The 16,814-nt window shown below is 35.5% G+C and overlaps 2 protein-coding genes, 1 non-coding gene and 1 pseudogene across 3 annotated transcripts; 2 read left to right on the top strand and 2 right to left on the bottom strand.

Moving 5' to 3' along the window:
- Nucleotides 1–803: 803 nt before the first annotated feature.
- On the bottom strand, nucleotides 804–6,481 carry LOC107431475 (disease resistance protein At4g27190). Its single transcript, XM_048462817.2, has 2 exons — nucleotides 4,940–6,481; nucleotides 804–4,849 (listed from the first exon to the last, which is right to left on the bottom strand). Exons 1-2 carry the CDS (start codon nucleotides 6,153–6,155, stop codon nucleotides 3,144–3,146), a joined length of 2,922 nt encoding a protein of 973 aa, XP_048318774.2. The 5' UTR covers nucleotides 6,156–6,481; the 3' UTR covers nucleotides 804–3,143.
- Nucleotides 6,482–7,126: 645 nt separating this feature from the next.
- LOC112490299 (U2 spliceosomal RNA) lies at nucleotides 7,127–7,304 on the top strand (annotated as a pseudogene).
- Nucleotides 7,305–11,218: 3,914 nt separating this feature from the next.
- Nucleotides 11,219–15,555, bottom strand: LOC112490607 (disease resistance protein At4g27190). The gene has a single exon (XM_025070737.3). The coding sequence runs from the start codon at nucleotides 15,330–15,332 to the stop codon at nucleotides 12,537–12,539; it is 2,796 nt and encodes a 931-aa protein (XP_024926505.3). The 5' UTR covers nucleotides 15,333–15,555; the 3' UTR covers nucleotides 11,219–12,536.
- On the top strand, nucleotides 11,398–11,594 carry LOC112490298 (U2 spliceosomal RNA). The gene has a single exon (XR_003054551.3). It is a non-coding gene; the product is annotated as a U2 spliceosomal RNA (small nuclear RNA).
- Nucleotides 15,556–16,814: the final 1,259 nt, after the last annotated feature.

The raw sequence follows: 16,814 nt of genomic DNA, 5'->3' as shown, positions 1-16,814 counted from the left end.
ATTCGTTCACTACATTTTGGGATTCATTTGTGTGTGGACTCAAAGAAGTAAAGTTTGACTGGTATGGTTAAAGAAATGTCAAAGGCCATATGAAAACTCGTGGAGCTCATAGAGTTGCATCAAAGAGAAATATCTTGACAATTATTTCAATCAAATTACTAGGCTATCCCTAAAGTTGTTAATCAAACAGTGTCAAACTCAGACTCCTGAGTCCTGACCCTGTTTCTAACTTAATAGTTATGGTTCAAGATACTTGAACCCCCAGTGGCATATATTGTTCAAGATGTTTCTATGAGATACATATTCCTTGTTGGACCTCCTCTGGCCTTTTCTGTTGATTTCCTTAGAAGCTTGTTACTCGGCAACGCTTTCAAGCGACTGTCAGACTCTCCTGGCTATCACATAATAATAATTGATCACGTAGCTCTTATACAATCATAATATAATATAATGATCACTTAGCTCGTATACAGTTCGAATTCCAATTTTCACCATATAATGATCCATTTACTGTTATATTTAGTCGTTAAACTAACATTGCATTCTTCAAACTTGTAGAAGAAGAGTGTAACCAACAAGAACCCAACAATTCCAGACTTCTTTATCCTGCAGATCATTCACGGACTTTGAAATCCCAAGTACTCCACCAGTGTACTTGTCCTGTCACTTCCTTAATGGTTTTTGCATTTTTAATGGTAAGAGGTGGTTTCATAAGCCTATAAAAAAGACTCAAGACAACTTTGACATACTCCAGTCGCGGCCATGAATCTTAGGTTCTTCAGTTCTAGTATCCACAGGTTAGGCCCTCCTACTGAAACATTATTATACTTGGAACAGCTTAGGTAACATTTCACAAGAAGACATGCCGTGTTGTTACACTTTTCGACTTTAATTGCCTCAAGTTGATCAACTTTTTCCATTTCTTTAGGTAATTCTCTGATGCTTGTGGCAGAAAGATCAAGTAACTGTAAGTCTGCTAAGCGCTCCTATTGGAGGTAACTCCTCCAGAAAGAAGCAATTTCCGAGGAGAAGAGCACGAAGGCTGCTAAGTTGAAGAAGGGAATGAGGCAATGATTGGATTCTAGTTCCACTTAAATTTAAGACCCTGAGTGGTATAAATCCTTGCAGGAATCTTTAAGGTACTTTGTCAAGTGGAAAGTTACCCCCTAGTGGTAAGGTTGAAGCCTTTGAACATTGCATTTCACAAGTAGGTACCTCATTGATCTCGTTGTTAATGAAAGAAACTCTCTTGAGAGAATTCGATAACTCTACCCCTGAAATCTCACTCAAGCCAATCCCAGACCAAACCAACAATTTGTATTCATCATGCAATGATGATGCAATCCCATATGGCAACATCATGAACTACATCATCATGCATCTTTGCATTTGCCTTACGACCAACCTCTTCTAATATACAACAAATCCTTTAAAGTTCCTGACATGCCCCAAGTAGCATTTCTATGCAACTTTCCATCAACCAATATCTTCATAAGTTTGGTTGAAGTTTCAAATGGTGATGTTTGATCTTCTATTAAAGGTCCAGGTACGTGCTCAACTGCTACTGTTGGATAGTTTACAGATATTGTGCTACTTGTGAAGCTGCAATCTTCTAGCAGTCCTTCTATCTGTTAAAAATTATTTTGTCTAATTGTAAGTTTTAGGTTAAAATTTAGACGCATGAAACTAAATAGTTTTCAATGAAAAGGTTAAGGAATAGTAGCTACAAAAGTTATCTTATTAAGTTGGTACATTTATGAAGGACCATAAAAGATTCAATTTGGTAGCCTACATAATAAAATATTTCATTATATTTTTTACAATTTGCCTTTAGGAAATGGTCTGATTAAATATATGTTTCCTATATAATTTATATATCACTTATTGGTGAATTAAAAAAAAAAAAAGGGTTGAATTAAATTTCTTAGGGCTTTTTTTTAAGGTAAATATTATGGAGGGGCTAAATTTGCAGTATGCATGGATAAAGTGTGACATTGGTTAACAAAGTTAAGGGGATAACTTGTTTAGTTGTCCCAAACATCAATGATGATGATAGTAACATATGAAATTCATATGTGTTTTGGTTTATGTTCAAAATCTTATTTTATGATGAGAGATCATTCAAGAGCACTACTACTAGCCTGCAAAATTTGACTTAATTTAATTCTATAGATCTTGAATTGTCGATCAAACTTCAATTGTTATTAATTATTTTGCTATAACTAATCGGATAGTAATATGGTTAGATACCAGAATGCCACTTCCTTTCATTTCCATTTTCTGAAGTTGAAAATATTCTATTGTATCCTTCTTACGTGAAATAAAAATCAAATTTTTTACACATTTAATTTCTTCATCAACTGAAGCTGACCATAAATTGAATTTTTCAGCCAAATTATATATATATATATATATATATATAAATATGTTGTAGGCGTTTTGTTACAACAGCCATCCTCCTCAGTTGTGAGCTGTGACAATTGGATTGACATTTTTGGTGGGCTTTTTGTTAGCATTAGTCCACAATAATGTTACTTTCCCAACATGAATAAATTCTTTAAAACTTTCTTTTTGGTCTTATATAAGAAGTATCAGCTAGTTTAATTACTAAATTAGACAGAAAGGTACATCTCATGCTTTTAAAAACATAGTATAAGTAAGCAGTAAACAAAATTGCCTCAATAAGTAAACATAACCCCTTCTTGTATTCAAAGTTATATACAGTAAAAGTCAGAAATTCATTAAGAACCATGAAGAAATCTTAAGGAAACAAACTTATATATATGAAAACTAATAAGGTTAAACGCGCACACACACGCACAAAAAAAAAAAAAAAAAAAAAAAAAAAAAGGAGAAAAGCTACATGTGAGTTGTGAAGGAAAATGCAAAAGGGAAAGAGAAAAAACAAAAATGGTAATTCTGCATGTAGCAGAGGAAGATAGGAAGCCAAAACTCCTAGGCAGTAAAACTAACATTGAAGGCCATATGAGTACTTTACAGTTCATGGAGTGCCTGCAAAGCAGAGTTGGAGGTGGGAATCATCATCACTCTTGCAAGCTTTAGTACCTTTTCCACCAACAATTTAATTGCTTTCCTTTTCACAGTGTATATCGTAGATAGATGGACTGGAATTTTTTCCTCCTTCAAACACTTCCAGCAGTAGTTTTCTTAGGGTCAGCTGGTTTGAAATAATGCTGCAGAGATGACTTAGTATTGTCATTATCCCAATCCAATGTGTTCCACCATTGCAATTCTCCTCTTATCTCCTTAATGATATTTACATTTTCGATAGTAAGAGGTAGCTTCCTAAGGAGATTACACTTGATAACATCGATGTGCTCTAGTCGTGGACATGATTCTTGTGGTCTGGAAATTAGAGTTCTTAGCTTGGGGAGGTTGTTCAATTCCAATATCTGGAGGTTAGGAACTATAGGATCTACACTAAAAGTTTGTTCAGAAGCATAATTAAATAGCTCCTCTAACTTTTCGCAAAACCTTATCTTGATTACTTCCAGATTTGGGAGGGTGAGAATAAAATTCCCATAAGAAAGAAGAGATTTGATCTTGGGACACCTTGCCACTTCAATCAACTTTAGCCTAGAAAATAGAAGCCCAAGATGGCCAACCAATTCTGAAATGCTTTCCAGGTAAGTTAGGCCACGAAGATGAATTTCCTCTAAATGCGGTAGTAAGTCATATGGGGCAGCACATCCTCCTCGTGGCCTGAAACTGCTGTTAGAACTTGTGATAGTGAGTGATTTTAGACTCACAAAAGTATTGAAACTGTTTAATTCAGCAAATTCATTAGCACTGTTTATGGCCAAGTCTTCAAGCAATTGATTCAGTCCCCAACAGCCATTCATGACTAGAGAACTTGCATTGATCAATAACCGCCCAATCCCTTCTTCTGAAAGATTAAGCCCGCTGATAGTCACCCTCCTTTCATCATGTTTACTTGGCAAGGAATTTGCCGTTTGACCAATAAAGTATTGAAATTTTCTTAATCTGCCTATCCATGTTAGGTCTTCAGGCCGTAGACATGGGATGCTCTTCAATCTAATGGACAATGCAAATAACCGCTTCAGACATCCAAGCTCTTCGAAAGTTGCTTGTCCCTCTTCAACCTCTCCTGCTGTACCCCAATGGTAAGTACTGAGTGTCATATCTAGAACCTCTAAAGAAGCCCATCTAGACACCATTCCAGCTTGAATTTTCTTCAGATAGTGAGTGCGGGATAGATTCAAATGCCTTAAGTTGATCAAGTGTTCCATTTCTTCAGATAATTCTTTGATACGAGTGGCAGAAAGATCAAGCACCTGAAGTCTGCCAAGGGATCCAAGTGGAGGTAACTCCTCAAGAAAGAAGCAATCTGCGAGGAGAAGAGCACGAAGGTCACTCAGTTGAAAAAGGGTATGAGGCAATGCTTGGATGCGGGTTCCACTTAGATTTAAGACTCTAAGCGACAGAAATCCTTGTAGGAATCTTTCAGGGACTTTGTCAAGTGGCAGGTTACATTGGAGTAGTAAAGTTGAGGCCTTTGAACATTGGATTTCACAATCAGGTAGCTTATTTATCTTGTTATTCATGAATGAAATTCTTTTGAGAGAATCTGATAACTGTACCCCTGAAATCTCACTCAAACCAATCCCTGATTGAACTAAGGATTTACATTCATCCTCCATTGATGATGCAATCCATATAGCAACATCGCGAACTATATCGTGCATCTTCACAGTTCCCTCCCAACCACCATCTTCTAATAAACAAGAATCCTTTAGAATTTCTATCCAAGCTATTCCCTTGTTAACTGAATTCTCGAAGTTATTCTGTTCATCTATCAAACCTTCGCCTATCCAACATTGTACTAGTTCAGTTATTTCAATTGAGAAATCTTCAGGAAATAAAGCACAGAATAAGAAACAAGATTTGATACTATCACCTTCTAGTGAGTCATAGCTCCATTTCAATGGGTTATAAACCTTATTCTTTATGCTTCCTATGCAAGGAACCGAGCTTCGCAACTCACTCAAGGCGTGTTGCCACAGCTCAACCTTTGTCTTTCCCCTCATTGCACTTCCCATGGTGATGATAGCCAAAGGCAATCCACCACATTCTCGAGCAACAGCTTCTGCCAATGGTTTAATCTGTTCTGAACTTGCGACCTCCCCTGCATTTCGACAAAACAATTTCCAAGATTCTTCATCAGTGAGGATATTCATTCTAACTTCGACATCAGTCATCATCTCCCTGCATACTTCTGAAAACCGAGATGTCAATATGATTTTAGAACCATTATGATCTTCAGGCTGAGGGACACCCAAGCAGTCCAAATCAATTTTCTCCCAAACATCATCTAGAATGAGAAGAAATTTTTCCTCCTTCTCCAGCCTTTGATACAACCGACTAGCTGTTCTCTCCATGCTTTCTTCCACATTCACCTCCAAATTCAGTCTCTCAGCTATTTGCTTCTGGACCCTTTTCATGTTGAACTCCTTGGACACCGTTGCCCAAATGACAGAACTGAAAGGTTGCATTTGGAAAGAACTCTTGAGCTTGTTGTTCAAACTCTTTACAAGTGTAGTTTTACCTACTCCCCCCATGCCCCATACACCTATTCTAAGAAACCTGTCATCCTGCAATATCTTCAAGAGCTCGGCTAAAGTTCTCGACGCTGTTGTTTGATCTTCAATTGAAGGTCCAGGAATGTGCTCAACTGCTGCTGCTGGATGGTTGAAAGAAACCATGCTATCTGTGAAGCTGCCGGCTTTTAGCAGAGTTTCTACCTCTTTGATGCATCTTGCCACTTTCTTGCTATGTCTGATCCGCGGATTGTAGCAAAAGAGACGACCGAGTTTCTTCTTTTTGTCATTGACTTCTATATCTGCTTGCATTGACTTCACCTTGAGCACAACATTTTCTACCTTTCTAAGCCACTCTTTCACTTTACATGTAGGTGTTCTTCCTTGGTTCTCAGCTGATACCAATCGAAGCTTGACATCGTCTCCAAGATCGATCAGACTTTTCAGCTTCTTCACCAATTCATCAAGATCCTTGTGGAATTTGACGGTTCTTTTGATCTTTGAATATATAGAACCGCAAAACAATCTTCCTGTTTCTGCCACTATTGAACCCAAGATGGAGGTTGCAACTTCCATGGCAGAATTATGTTTGATTAGAAAGCTAGATGCTCAACAAGATTGAAGCAAAGGAGATTTCAGAAAGAATGCAAATATTGACTGGTTTTTAAGGAAAACTGTTTCAAAGAAATGAATGTGTGAAAACTATTATTTATTTTGCAAGCATTGACTTTCACATGAGATCAGTTTCTCATCGTTGGGTCCATTATTGACATGATGGATCAAAAGAAGATGGTTAAAATACCAGAATGCCACTCCTCTATTTGAATTTTTACGTTTCCAATATGGGTACTGATATTGTGAATTTTCTAGAAATCCTATAATTCTTGACCTATTTTCTAATGTTGAAACAAATGAAAGCTGAGCCGAAATGAAAAATTAAATGTATTACAAAAATCTATTAAATAATATATTAATATATTATACCATTAAAATTATATTACGAATTCCTTTAGTTTTTTACTAGCTGAAGTCGGCCAAAAATCTATCTCGTTTAATAATGATTGACCGCTATATTGTCTTTAAGCAAGTAACCAAAAATTATATGGCCTTCATATTTGTAATTAGAAGATCATGATGCTTTTGTTACGCAAATATTAATTTTTATTGGTGAATTTTGCAAATATTAATTGGTTTAAAGATTTCATGCATTTTATTTTAAGGGATAATTATACTATACATATGTATAATAACATTAATGTAATATATCTCAATGTTTGTGATGTAAATTGTACAAGTCATGACAAGCATACAAGCCTGTTTAAGGAAATAGAAAATGGACTAGAACTTTATGGTTTTGTTGTTGTTGTTGTTGTTTTTTTTTTTTTTTTTTTTTTTTTTTTTTTTTTTTTAAGCAGAATTCAAAAGCCAGTTTGGTTTAAGTATCAAATCAACATACACAAAAGTGTATGATACTCAAAAACCAAAAAATGTGTAAATTGCAGTGTATATAGACTAACAGAACCAAGTGCTTGTTCAAACGCAGAGCACACGTTTCTTGGCCTTTAGGCTAAGGTCAAGTGTAAAACCTGTTCTGGTCGGTTTAATATCTGATGTTGGCCCACACGACATCATTATTGGGATGGGCCCAATGCATTAGCTTGCTACTGTGGGCTTTCATGAGCATCCCAAATCTTAATACTACTGCACGGGCCGGGCTCATCCTATTAAATTCAAGTTAAAATTATTATTCTTGATGACCAAGGTTCAAACTATTCGAGTCCCAAAAAGAATAAAATAACGAATCGAACATACTTAAGGGGTAATTAATATATATGTGTATTATTTAAAGGCATAATTAATGTATTGTACATAATTTATAATTTGAATAAGGTTTGGGATGCAGCAACAAGTTACAATGGACATGCTTAGTCAATTACATGTAATTCTATTGTCATTGGATTATGAAAAATATATATATATATATATATATATATATATATATATAAGCAAATAAGAATTTAAAATTTGAATAAGGTTTGGGATTTTCCATCTTTTGCAGCTTATCTACTTAAGAGTTTATGCTGCCACGTCACCATAAGGGAGGGACATTCTTTTTTTAATCACAGCTCCTTTGGCCTATGAATGTTACCCCAGGGTTGGTACAAAAAATTTTTTTAGTGTCCTCATATTGAATTTTGTGGATTAGACAACACAGCACTATATTTTTCCATGTGGTATTTTTTGCTAAGAATTTTTTGCGTTGGAGTTTGATTCTTCATCTTATTATGGTGTTTGGGCCATCTATTTTCCCCATTCTTACTATTATTTTAATAATACTAATAATTATAATTTTGGATGATAATTTGAGTAATTAAATGTCTGAATAAGGTTAACTTTTTTTTTTTAATAATGAAATATTATTAATCTTGAAATATTTGAAGGACCGGAATAAAGTTAAAAATATATTTTGGGGAATAAAAATATTTCTTTGAATGAATAAGGACTTGGACTTGAATAAGGTCAGATTTATGATTATATTTGCTCTGGAATATTAGTGGAGATTGGTAGCCTTGCATTACGGCTCGGGTCTGGCTCACCATATCAAGTTCAAGTTTAAACTAATTGTTTTGGTTTTTGGTGAATTAAGTTAAAACTATTGAAGTCCAAAAAGAGAGAGAGAGAGAAAAAAATATATATATATATATATAAACAAAAATTCGTAAAAATAAAAATAAAAATATATATATATATATATATACAAAAAATATAATAATCTAAGTCAAAACTATTCAAGTCCAAAAACAAGAGGAAAATAAAAAATTTCTACATCTTTCAGCCATATAGACTTCGTCTACATCTTTCAGCCACTTTTGTGCTCTTTTTGATAGTGTGTGGTTGGATACCAATTTATGCTGAATATCTTTTCTTTGATCCGTTAGAACTTGCATCTCCTTTTCTAGTTTGTCGATGTTGGATTGGAATATGCTCGTGTGCTTTATCTTTAACCAGCAACATGCGCAGAACACCCTGACAACTTCTGTTACTACTGAGAACATAATTTCTGCAAGGACTTCCATGGCAGGAAGATATTTTTGTTTTATTGCTTTTAGATGGCTTAAAAGGCAAGAAAGTTTTGGAAGGTTAATAAAGCTGTTGATTTGCAGACTTTTATGGCAAAAAGGTAGTACATATATAAGTTGGAGCTATGAAAATTTTCTATTTTTTTAGGAATTTATTATGATTTTGGTTATTACCTATTTCTGCATTTGTTTAATTTCCTTTTTATTTTTTTATTTTTTTATTTTTGTTTAGTTTCCTATTTCCAAGACTTTATGCCTATAAATAAAATTCTATTAACACACAGTTTATATTTTTTCACGTACTCATGCCTATAAATATGGGTCTATGTGTAGGATTTTTTTTGGTACACATTTTATATTTTATCATGTATTCATATGGTTTTTTGAATAAGCAACTGGGGTTTTGATTGATTCATGTGTGTAGTAAAGCTTGACGGGTATGGTTAGGGACAAGAAAAGAAAGATCATGGCCATAAGAAAGGTGTTGGAGCTCACAGAGCTGCATGAAAGTAAAATATCTTGACAATTAATGAATCAAATTTCTGGGCTATAAAATCCCCAAAGTTGTTAATTCAATAGTCATTGAATTTCTTGATACATGTTAATGTTAGCATGGAAGGGTATAGAGAAAAATGAACCAAATACTACTTACACAGCAGAAAGGGAGTAGGACCAGCCAGCAAGAACTAAGAAGACAGCTAGTAGCTAAAGAAAGTTGAAAGCATAGTGTCTAAGTAAGCAATTTCAGTAGATCCGGATGACAAATTAAAAAATATATATAGATTAGAGTAAAAGAATTTAACCAAAAACGATTTCTTACATTCTTTCCTCAAGACATAGTTTACGTTGTCATTAATTTTTTTTGTCCTCGCTTGCTTTCTCGTGCCTTGATACCAGAACCTAAAAACGTAGATATAGAGATGTCCTTATAGTTAGCACTTTGTACTATGAATTGGATTTTTGATTTTCTTTCTTCTTTTTTTTTTCAAATTATAGAAAATTGGATGGTTTGTATATAGAAATAATGATATAGCCGACACAATTGTTTAAAAAGTTGTAACCATATGTAGACAGCATATTACACTTATATCAACAAAACTATTTTTAAACAAACAAGTGCACATACAGGGGAAAAAAAAACATCAATTGTGCCATTAGCCAATGTCTTACCAATCTATACTGTCTTGCTAGCATCGTAGCGTCTACACATGCTTGGAATCTTTGCTGCAGACTCAGTCTAGTTCTGATATCTCCCAATCTGAGGTTGATTCACTATTTTGTATCTTCTCTTAATTTCTTTTATTGGTCATGCATTGTAGGTCGACAGAGGAAATTTCTCTAACTTAGGACAGTTGCTCATCTTGATCCTCTTCAAAACTGGCAAAACTAATTCCTTTGGGCCAATTGTCCTCAAATTGGTCATATCACTGAGTTACTGTGATTTTCAACTTTGGAAGCACTTTAGAGGAACCTATTGCTGAGATAAATTGCCTCATCCTTTTGCAATCTCTTACCTTGATCTCCTCAAGGTTTTGGACTAAACGAAGCAAAGCAAAGGATATGAGGTTCTCTAGTCTTGGACAACACACAACTTTAATGGTTTACAACCTGCCAGCACATCCTTTTAATACCATCTCATCCAACATGGTTCTTAAGGATTTTAGGCAAGTAAGAGTTAAAATGCTTCAAATTTGGCAATGTACCATTTCTAGATCTTCCTCCAAGCAAGAAACTTGTATGGAATCACAATTGATTTTATGAGTGATTTCAAGTTTGGTAGGCCACAAAAACTCCCTTTGCCAACTATATCAGATAAACTGCTTATTCTTCTGCAGCTTACCAGGTCCAAGGTACATGCATAGCAGAATAACCCCTCAATGCCTCTTTCCAAGAGGTTAATCACTTTAAGGATATAAGCTCAGACTAAAGAGCGTTCCAGTCTATATAAGCATTGAAATAAGAACCCAAGACCAGATAACCCTGATATGCAACCAGCTTTTATATTTTCCAAGTGTTGTGTGCAGGTCAAATTTATTTCTCTGAGATTAGTTAGCCTTCCATTTCCTTTGGAAGTTCTCTTATTCAAGTGCCATATCATTGCCAGCTCAAGGCATAGGCATGTTAGGTTTATGCCTAAGGCTGCAAGTTATAACTAGCATAACTAAGGTTGTGTTTGTTTTTCTGTCTTAAATCTTTGATGACTTAAGTGCATCTTAGATCTAAATAGACATAAAAATATTCTGTCTTAAATGTTTGTTTGTTTGTTTTCTTTTGTCCCCCTGTTTTTTTGTAAGATGAGACATATTAACAATGAAATTTAAGACCAAGGTAATACTTTTTTAGACAGGTTCGAGCATAACTAGCTATTTTGAGACCATAGGCATACCTTTTGCGCTCTAAATATGAAGTCACTGAAGCTCTAAGTTCACTCTGCTTAGCATACAGTGCATGTTGCAAAGTTTATATTAGCAAAATTAGAATACAAGCAAAGATAAGAAATCGAACTAATCTATTTGCTGCAATAATGTGTAACATCCTTGTACAATCCCTCACCCTGATGTCCTCACTGGGCTAAATGCAACAAAGAAAAGGATACGTATGAGCTTCTTTAAACTGCAAGGTTGTTGTCCTTGTAAAAAACGTTGAAGATGGAGTTTTCAAATATCCCACATCAATCAAATATGGCATAAGAGGCAACTGTTCAATTATAAAAATAAAAATTGGTAGCTTATAAAACCATACCTTTCTCGGCCTTTTGGCTAAGATCAAGTGTAGTATCTGTTCTTATCAGTTTAATATCTGATACGTGGGCCAATGGCCCACACGATATTAAATTAATATTTTATTGGGGAGGGTCCAGTACAGTAGCTTGCTACTGTGAGCCTTCAAGAGTCGCCCAAGCCTTGCACTGGCGCTTGGGCCAGGCTCACCCTATCAAATCCAAAGTTAAAATTTATTTAAATTCAAGCCTTAGGGGAATGTATGCACGGGTAAAAAGATTGTATTTAAAAATAAATGTATATAAAAGAATGGTTAACAGAATTTAACGGCAAATATGGTTTTTGCTCTTAGAACTGTTTGTTTATGGGATTGTTGATCCTGTAATCCTAATTGGTTTTTCTGAATTAGTAACTTGTTCAGCAAGTGACTATCAGCTTCTCACAATGCTCAGGATGATGCTTCCACCTTTTAATGAATTTTGCTTCAAGCTCAAACATTCAATTATAGAAGATCATTTATTCAAAAAAAGGAAAAAAAAAAAAATTATGGACGATCATTGAAATTCTTGATGCGTTTTAGTATAGGAGGGCATATATACAAAATGAACCAAAAACTACGGCATCAAGGGGAAAAATAGCTAAAGAAAGTTCGAAGCATAACGTTTAATTACATAAGCAATTTCAAAGAACCCTGTATAAGAACATAAGATTATAAATGAAAAAGTCTCAAGTACAACGATTTAACCAGAGAACTTGTTCTTACATCAACACTGAAACATTGAAATTCCTCATAATATTATTTACAATGTCATTTATCTTTTTGTCTCTTGTTCTCTTTACCTATTTTGGTGTCCTTATAGCTAGAACTTTGTACCCTGACTTGGATTTTTTATTTTTTATTTTAAATAACATTTGAATGGCTTGAATATATAAATAATGATACCAGACAGAATTAATAAAGATATTGAAAGCATGTTTAGACAGCAGATTAGATTTAAAAAAAAACATACACAAGCACACTAAGGCAAAAGAAATATCAAATATACTATCATCCACTAGTTATACAAAGGTATACTGTTCTTGCCAGCATTGTAGAGTCTGAACATGTGTGGAATCTTTGCTGAAGACTGAATTCAGTTCTTTATTCTCATCTATTTTCATGTATCGCAGGCTGACAGTGAGAGCTCCTCTAACTTGGGGCAGTTGCTCACCTTGATCCTCTCCAAAAGTGGGCATGTTGGTGGTATAGGACAAATTGTTACCAAGTTTTCCATATCCCTGACTTCTATGATTTTCAACTTTGGCAGCATTTCTGAGGAATCTGTTGCTGCAATAATTTGCCTCATCTTTTTACAGTCTCTTACCTTGATCTCCTCAAGGTTTTGGACCAAACGAAGCAAAGCAAAGGATATGAGGTTCCTTAGTTCCGGACAAGAAACAACTTGAATGGTTTTTAACCTGCCAAGACATCCTCGAGGTACCATTCCTTCCAACATGGTTCTCAATGTTTGTAGGTGACACAGATATAAATGCTCCAAATTTGGCAATGTACTCTTTTGGCAGGTTTCTCCAACTAACAAACTTGTGATGCTATCACAGCTTGTTAACGTGAGTGATTTCAAGTTTGGTAGGCCATACAAACTTTTCTTGCTAACTATATGAGACAACCCTCTGAAGCTCCCACATGTTATCAGGTCTAAGGCACTTGCATTGAAGTATAACCCATCGAGGCCACTTTCCAAGAGGTTAACACCTCTAAGGAAAACCCTTTTTTCTTTGGCGATAGATGGTGGAGGAGGTAGATATGTAGAATCACATTTCCTTTGAATAATCTGTATGTTGAACTCTTTCAGTCTTTGCAACCAAGTTGAGTGTGAGGGAAGGCAATCAATTGAGTCCAGCCTTATGCGTAGAACTGAAAGTTTCTCCAACAATATTATCTCATCAAAAGTTGCTCCTCCAACATTACAATTCCCATCCCACCTGTATGCACTGGAAGACATGTCTAAGACCTCAAGACTAGATAACACCGAAATGCTTCCAGGTTCAATGTTTTCTAAGTAGTGTGTGCATGACAAGTTTAATTCTCGGAGATTAGTTGGCATTCCCATTTCTTTTGGGAGTTCTGTTATTCGAGTACCATGGAGATCAAGCACTCTGAGCTTATAAAGAGCTCCAAGTTCGGGTAGAACTTCTAGATAACAGCAATCTCTCAATAGAAGTGTATGCAGCTCCCCTAGCTCGAGAACAGAAGGAGGCAAGGTAGTTATCTGAGTCCTGCTTAAATTCAGGACTCTTATTTTTCTAAGCTCATGAAAGAAACCATCAGGAATTTTTCTGAGAGGATTACCTTGAAGGAACAGCACAGATAGCCTCGAGCATCCTCGCAACTGACCAGGCAACCTCAAAATGCTGTTATTCATGAAAGATGCTTTTCTGATGGAATTTTGCAGCTTCTCCGGCATCAGTTGCAAACCTCTGCTGGATTGACAACAAAATCCGCTTTCCTCTTCATTTAAGGATATCCAGATTGCTACATCCCTCAACATGCCATGAGTCTTTACAGTTCCAAGGCCATCACCTTGTTCAAGCATGCATGCATCCTTCAAAGTTTCAAGTAAAGTCATCCCGCTGTTGAATGATTCCTCTCGAGATTGATGTTCATTGATTAGTCCATCAGCTGCCCAACAATGTATTAGTTCACATGTTTTTATTGAGTAGTTTTCTGGGTACAAAGAGCAATATAAGAAACACCTCTGAGCAATCTTTGGTAGTGAATCAAAACTCAACTTCAAAGGTATATAGACCTCCTTCTTGATGCTCCCAAGATGCAATGCAGAGCTTTTTAACTGGTACAGTGTGTTCTTCCATGGCTGAATTGTTCTTTTTCTTCTCATTGACTTCCCCATGGTCTTGATGGCCAGTGGTAAACCATTGCACTCCCTAGCAATTTTTCTTGCTAGCTGATTTATTTTTTTTGACTCCACTACATCTCCTGCATTTTCTGCAAACAAACTCCAAGCATCATTTTCTGTGAGAACGTCTAACTTCAAAGCTACATCGGCCATCATCTCCTGACAAACATCAAAAGAGCGAGTTATAAGCAGGATCTTGCAGCTTATTTGTCCATCACCTTGTGGTATTCCAACAGCATTAAGATCAATCTTCTCCCAAACATCATCAAGAATGAGCAGTGTCTTTTTTCTCAAGGAAAATTGTTCGAGCAGTCTGGAAGCTCTCTGCTCTGTGCTATCTTCATCTGCATCCAACTCTAGATTCAATTTGCTGGCAATGTCAGATTGAACCCTCCTCAAATTCAAGTCTTTTGACACCGTGACCCACACGATTACATCAAATGGTTCTTCCATGGAAGAGCTCTCTAGCTTTTTGTTCAAGTTCTTTGCCATTGTAGTCTTCCCAGCTCCTCCTACTCCCCAGATAGCAACCCTTCTTATACCATCATCATTCAGGTAATCCATTAGCTGCTTCACCTTCTCCTCCGCTTTCTGACCAACAGCTGATCCAGCCTGCAATCTCAAAATTGGTCTGCTAGGAGGTTTCATATCATACGTCACCGTCAAGAAACTGCATGAAATTATGAGGTGTTTCACCTCATTACACTTCTTCGCTGCACTCCTAAGTTGGTCTTTGGACATTGAGCAGCAATCTCCGATCGTGATATGGTTTGCTGCTGCCAGAATTCTATGGACTTCACATTCGATCTCCTCAACCTCTTCAAGCCATCTATTAATTTCTGAAGTTGGAGATTTCCCTTCTATTCTTGCAACATCAATATTCTCCTTCATATCGTTCTTCAGCTGGATAAGTTTGTGCAGTTCGTCATTCAGAGATTTGATATTTTGTTGGAAATTTCCAAGGGTGGCAGACATGGTGATAGTGAAGTTGCTTGTACACTTGCTAACTTCAGAAATGATTCCTTCAAACCCTGTCATAGTAAGGAATATGCTACTGTTCTTACAGCAAGGTTCTGTATATATGGGTTTTTGAACAAAAAGATCACCAACAAAGTAGAGATAGAAAAGCTTGTGATGGAACAAGAACAAAGGGAGAGACTAAATATATTGTAAAATTCATATGTTCTTTCCTTGTTTGGCTTCCTAGTTATGTTCGCTATTTTGGGAAGGTAATCTTTGACATGCTCAATGCGGAGGATAAAACAAGCACCAGAGATGACACATTATTCCTTGAATATATATTCACAAAAACCAAATTCTTTCTGGTGATTATACGTTTAAAAATCTTCTCCAATTGGCTTGTTCCAAAATTTGTATATTAACACTATTACTAGTACTACATATATAAATATGTAGAGAGACACCATACGCTATAACGTTAACAAGCCATTTCAAAACTTATGTAAATATAATATTCATAATAAAACCAAACAAAAACATTAGATGCACGAGAGTTTTAGAGGTAAAAACAAGGAGGAAAAACAAGAAGAAAAGGAACCTGATCTTTTAGATGGTATATGTACCGATAGTTTGATTCAATCTAATTTTGGTTATTTTATCTTAAAACTACCAAACAAACAAATTGATATCGAAATTAAATAATCTTTTACTTCGTCCAATAGAACCTAAACTTCATCTAGACCAACTAATTCATCCAATTCAACCTAAACTTCATCTAGACCAACTAATTCATCCAATACAACCTAAACATCATCTAGACCAATTAATTCATCCAATACAACCTAAACTATCTGCATTTGATTTCTAGGTTGGATTAGTTGTCTCTTTGTCATTCCCTATATAAATTTTCCGTTACATGAAAAATGACAAGCTGATTCATGCTTTGAATAATGTTTTTGGGTGACAAAGACAATGCTGATTTGGCTGGTTTTGCTAATACAGCTCAGTGACATGTCATTTGCATGTCGTCCACTAGGCCCACGGACAATGCCCATTTTAACACGGTTCAAACTTCCCAGCTCCTTTCATTCACTGCTATCCATTTACAAAATTGTTGCAGGAAAGAATAAGAAAATTGTTAATTATGTCCTCCTTTACCTCTCCTTCCAATTCTGTTGTCTTAGTTTCTTCAAACAGGTTCAAGCATACTTTATCTTCCAACTCAGTAAACTTGCATATAAGTATCTAGCTAGCTATTTTAAGACCATGGTCATATCTTTTATTACATGCGCTCAGTATGTAGTCACTGAAGCTCTAACTTCATTCTGCTTAGCATACAATAGATGTTGCCGTATACTTTGGCAAAATTATATTATTAGCTACTGCCACTTGCCCTGATCCAAAAATAAAAATAAAGGAAGAAAAAAATGAAACCCTTTTAATATCATCATTTTATTGGTATAAGTTTAAATGAGTTTCCTTTTTTTTTTGGGAGAAAACATAAGTTTATTAGTATAAAGGGGAGTTTATGCCGGTTGTTGGATTTGGTTGTATTTCCTT

This window comes from Ziziphus jujuba, chromosome 1, assembly GCF_031755915.1.
Source record: "Ziziphus jujuba cultivar Dongzao chromosome 1, ASM3175591v1".
Taxonomy (NCBI): Eukaryota; Viridiplantae; Streptophyta; class Magnoliopsida; order Rosales; family Rhamnaceae; genus Ziziphus; species Ziziphus jujuba.
The sequence above is the reverse complement of the archived record's forward strand: the minus strand, read 5'-3'. Positions and strand labels throughout refer to the sequence as shown.

Bases quoted from the DNA above. Each gene is read 5' to 3' on its own strand.
- LOC107431475 (XM_048462817.2), bottom strand. From the start codon at position 6,155: ATGGAAGTTGCAACCTCCATCTTGGGTTCAATAGTGGCAGAAACAGGA. The intron at 4,850-4,939 runs GTGATAGTATCA...AATGTTGGATAG, and splicing joins GAGCTATGACTCACTAGAAG to GCGAAGGTTTGATAGATGAA.
- LOC112490607 (XM_025070737.3), bottom strand. From the start codon at position 15,332: ATGACAGGGTTTGAAGGAATCATTTCTGAAGTTAGCAAGTGTACAAGC.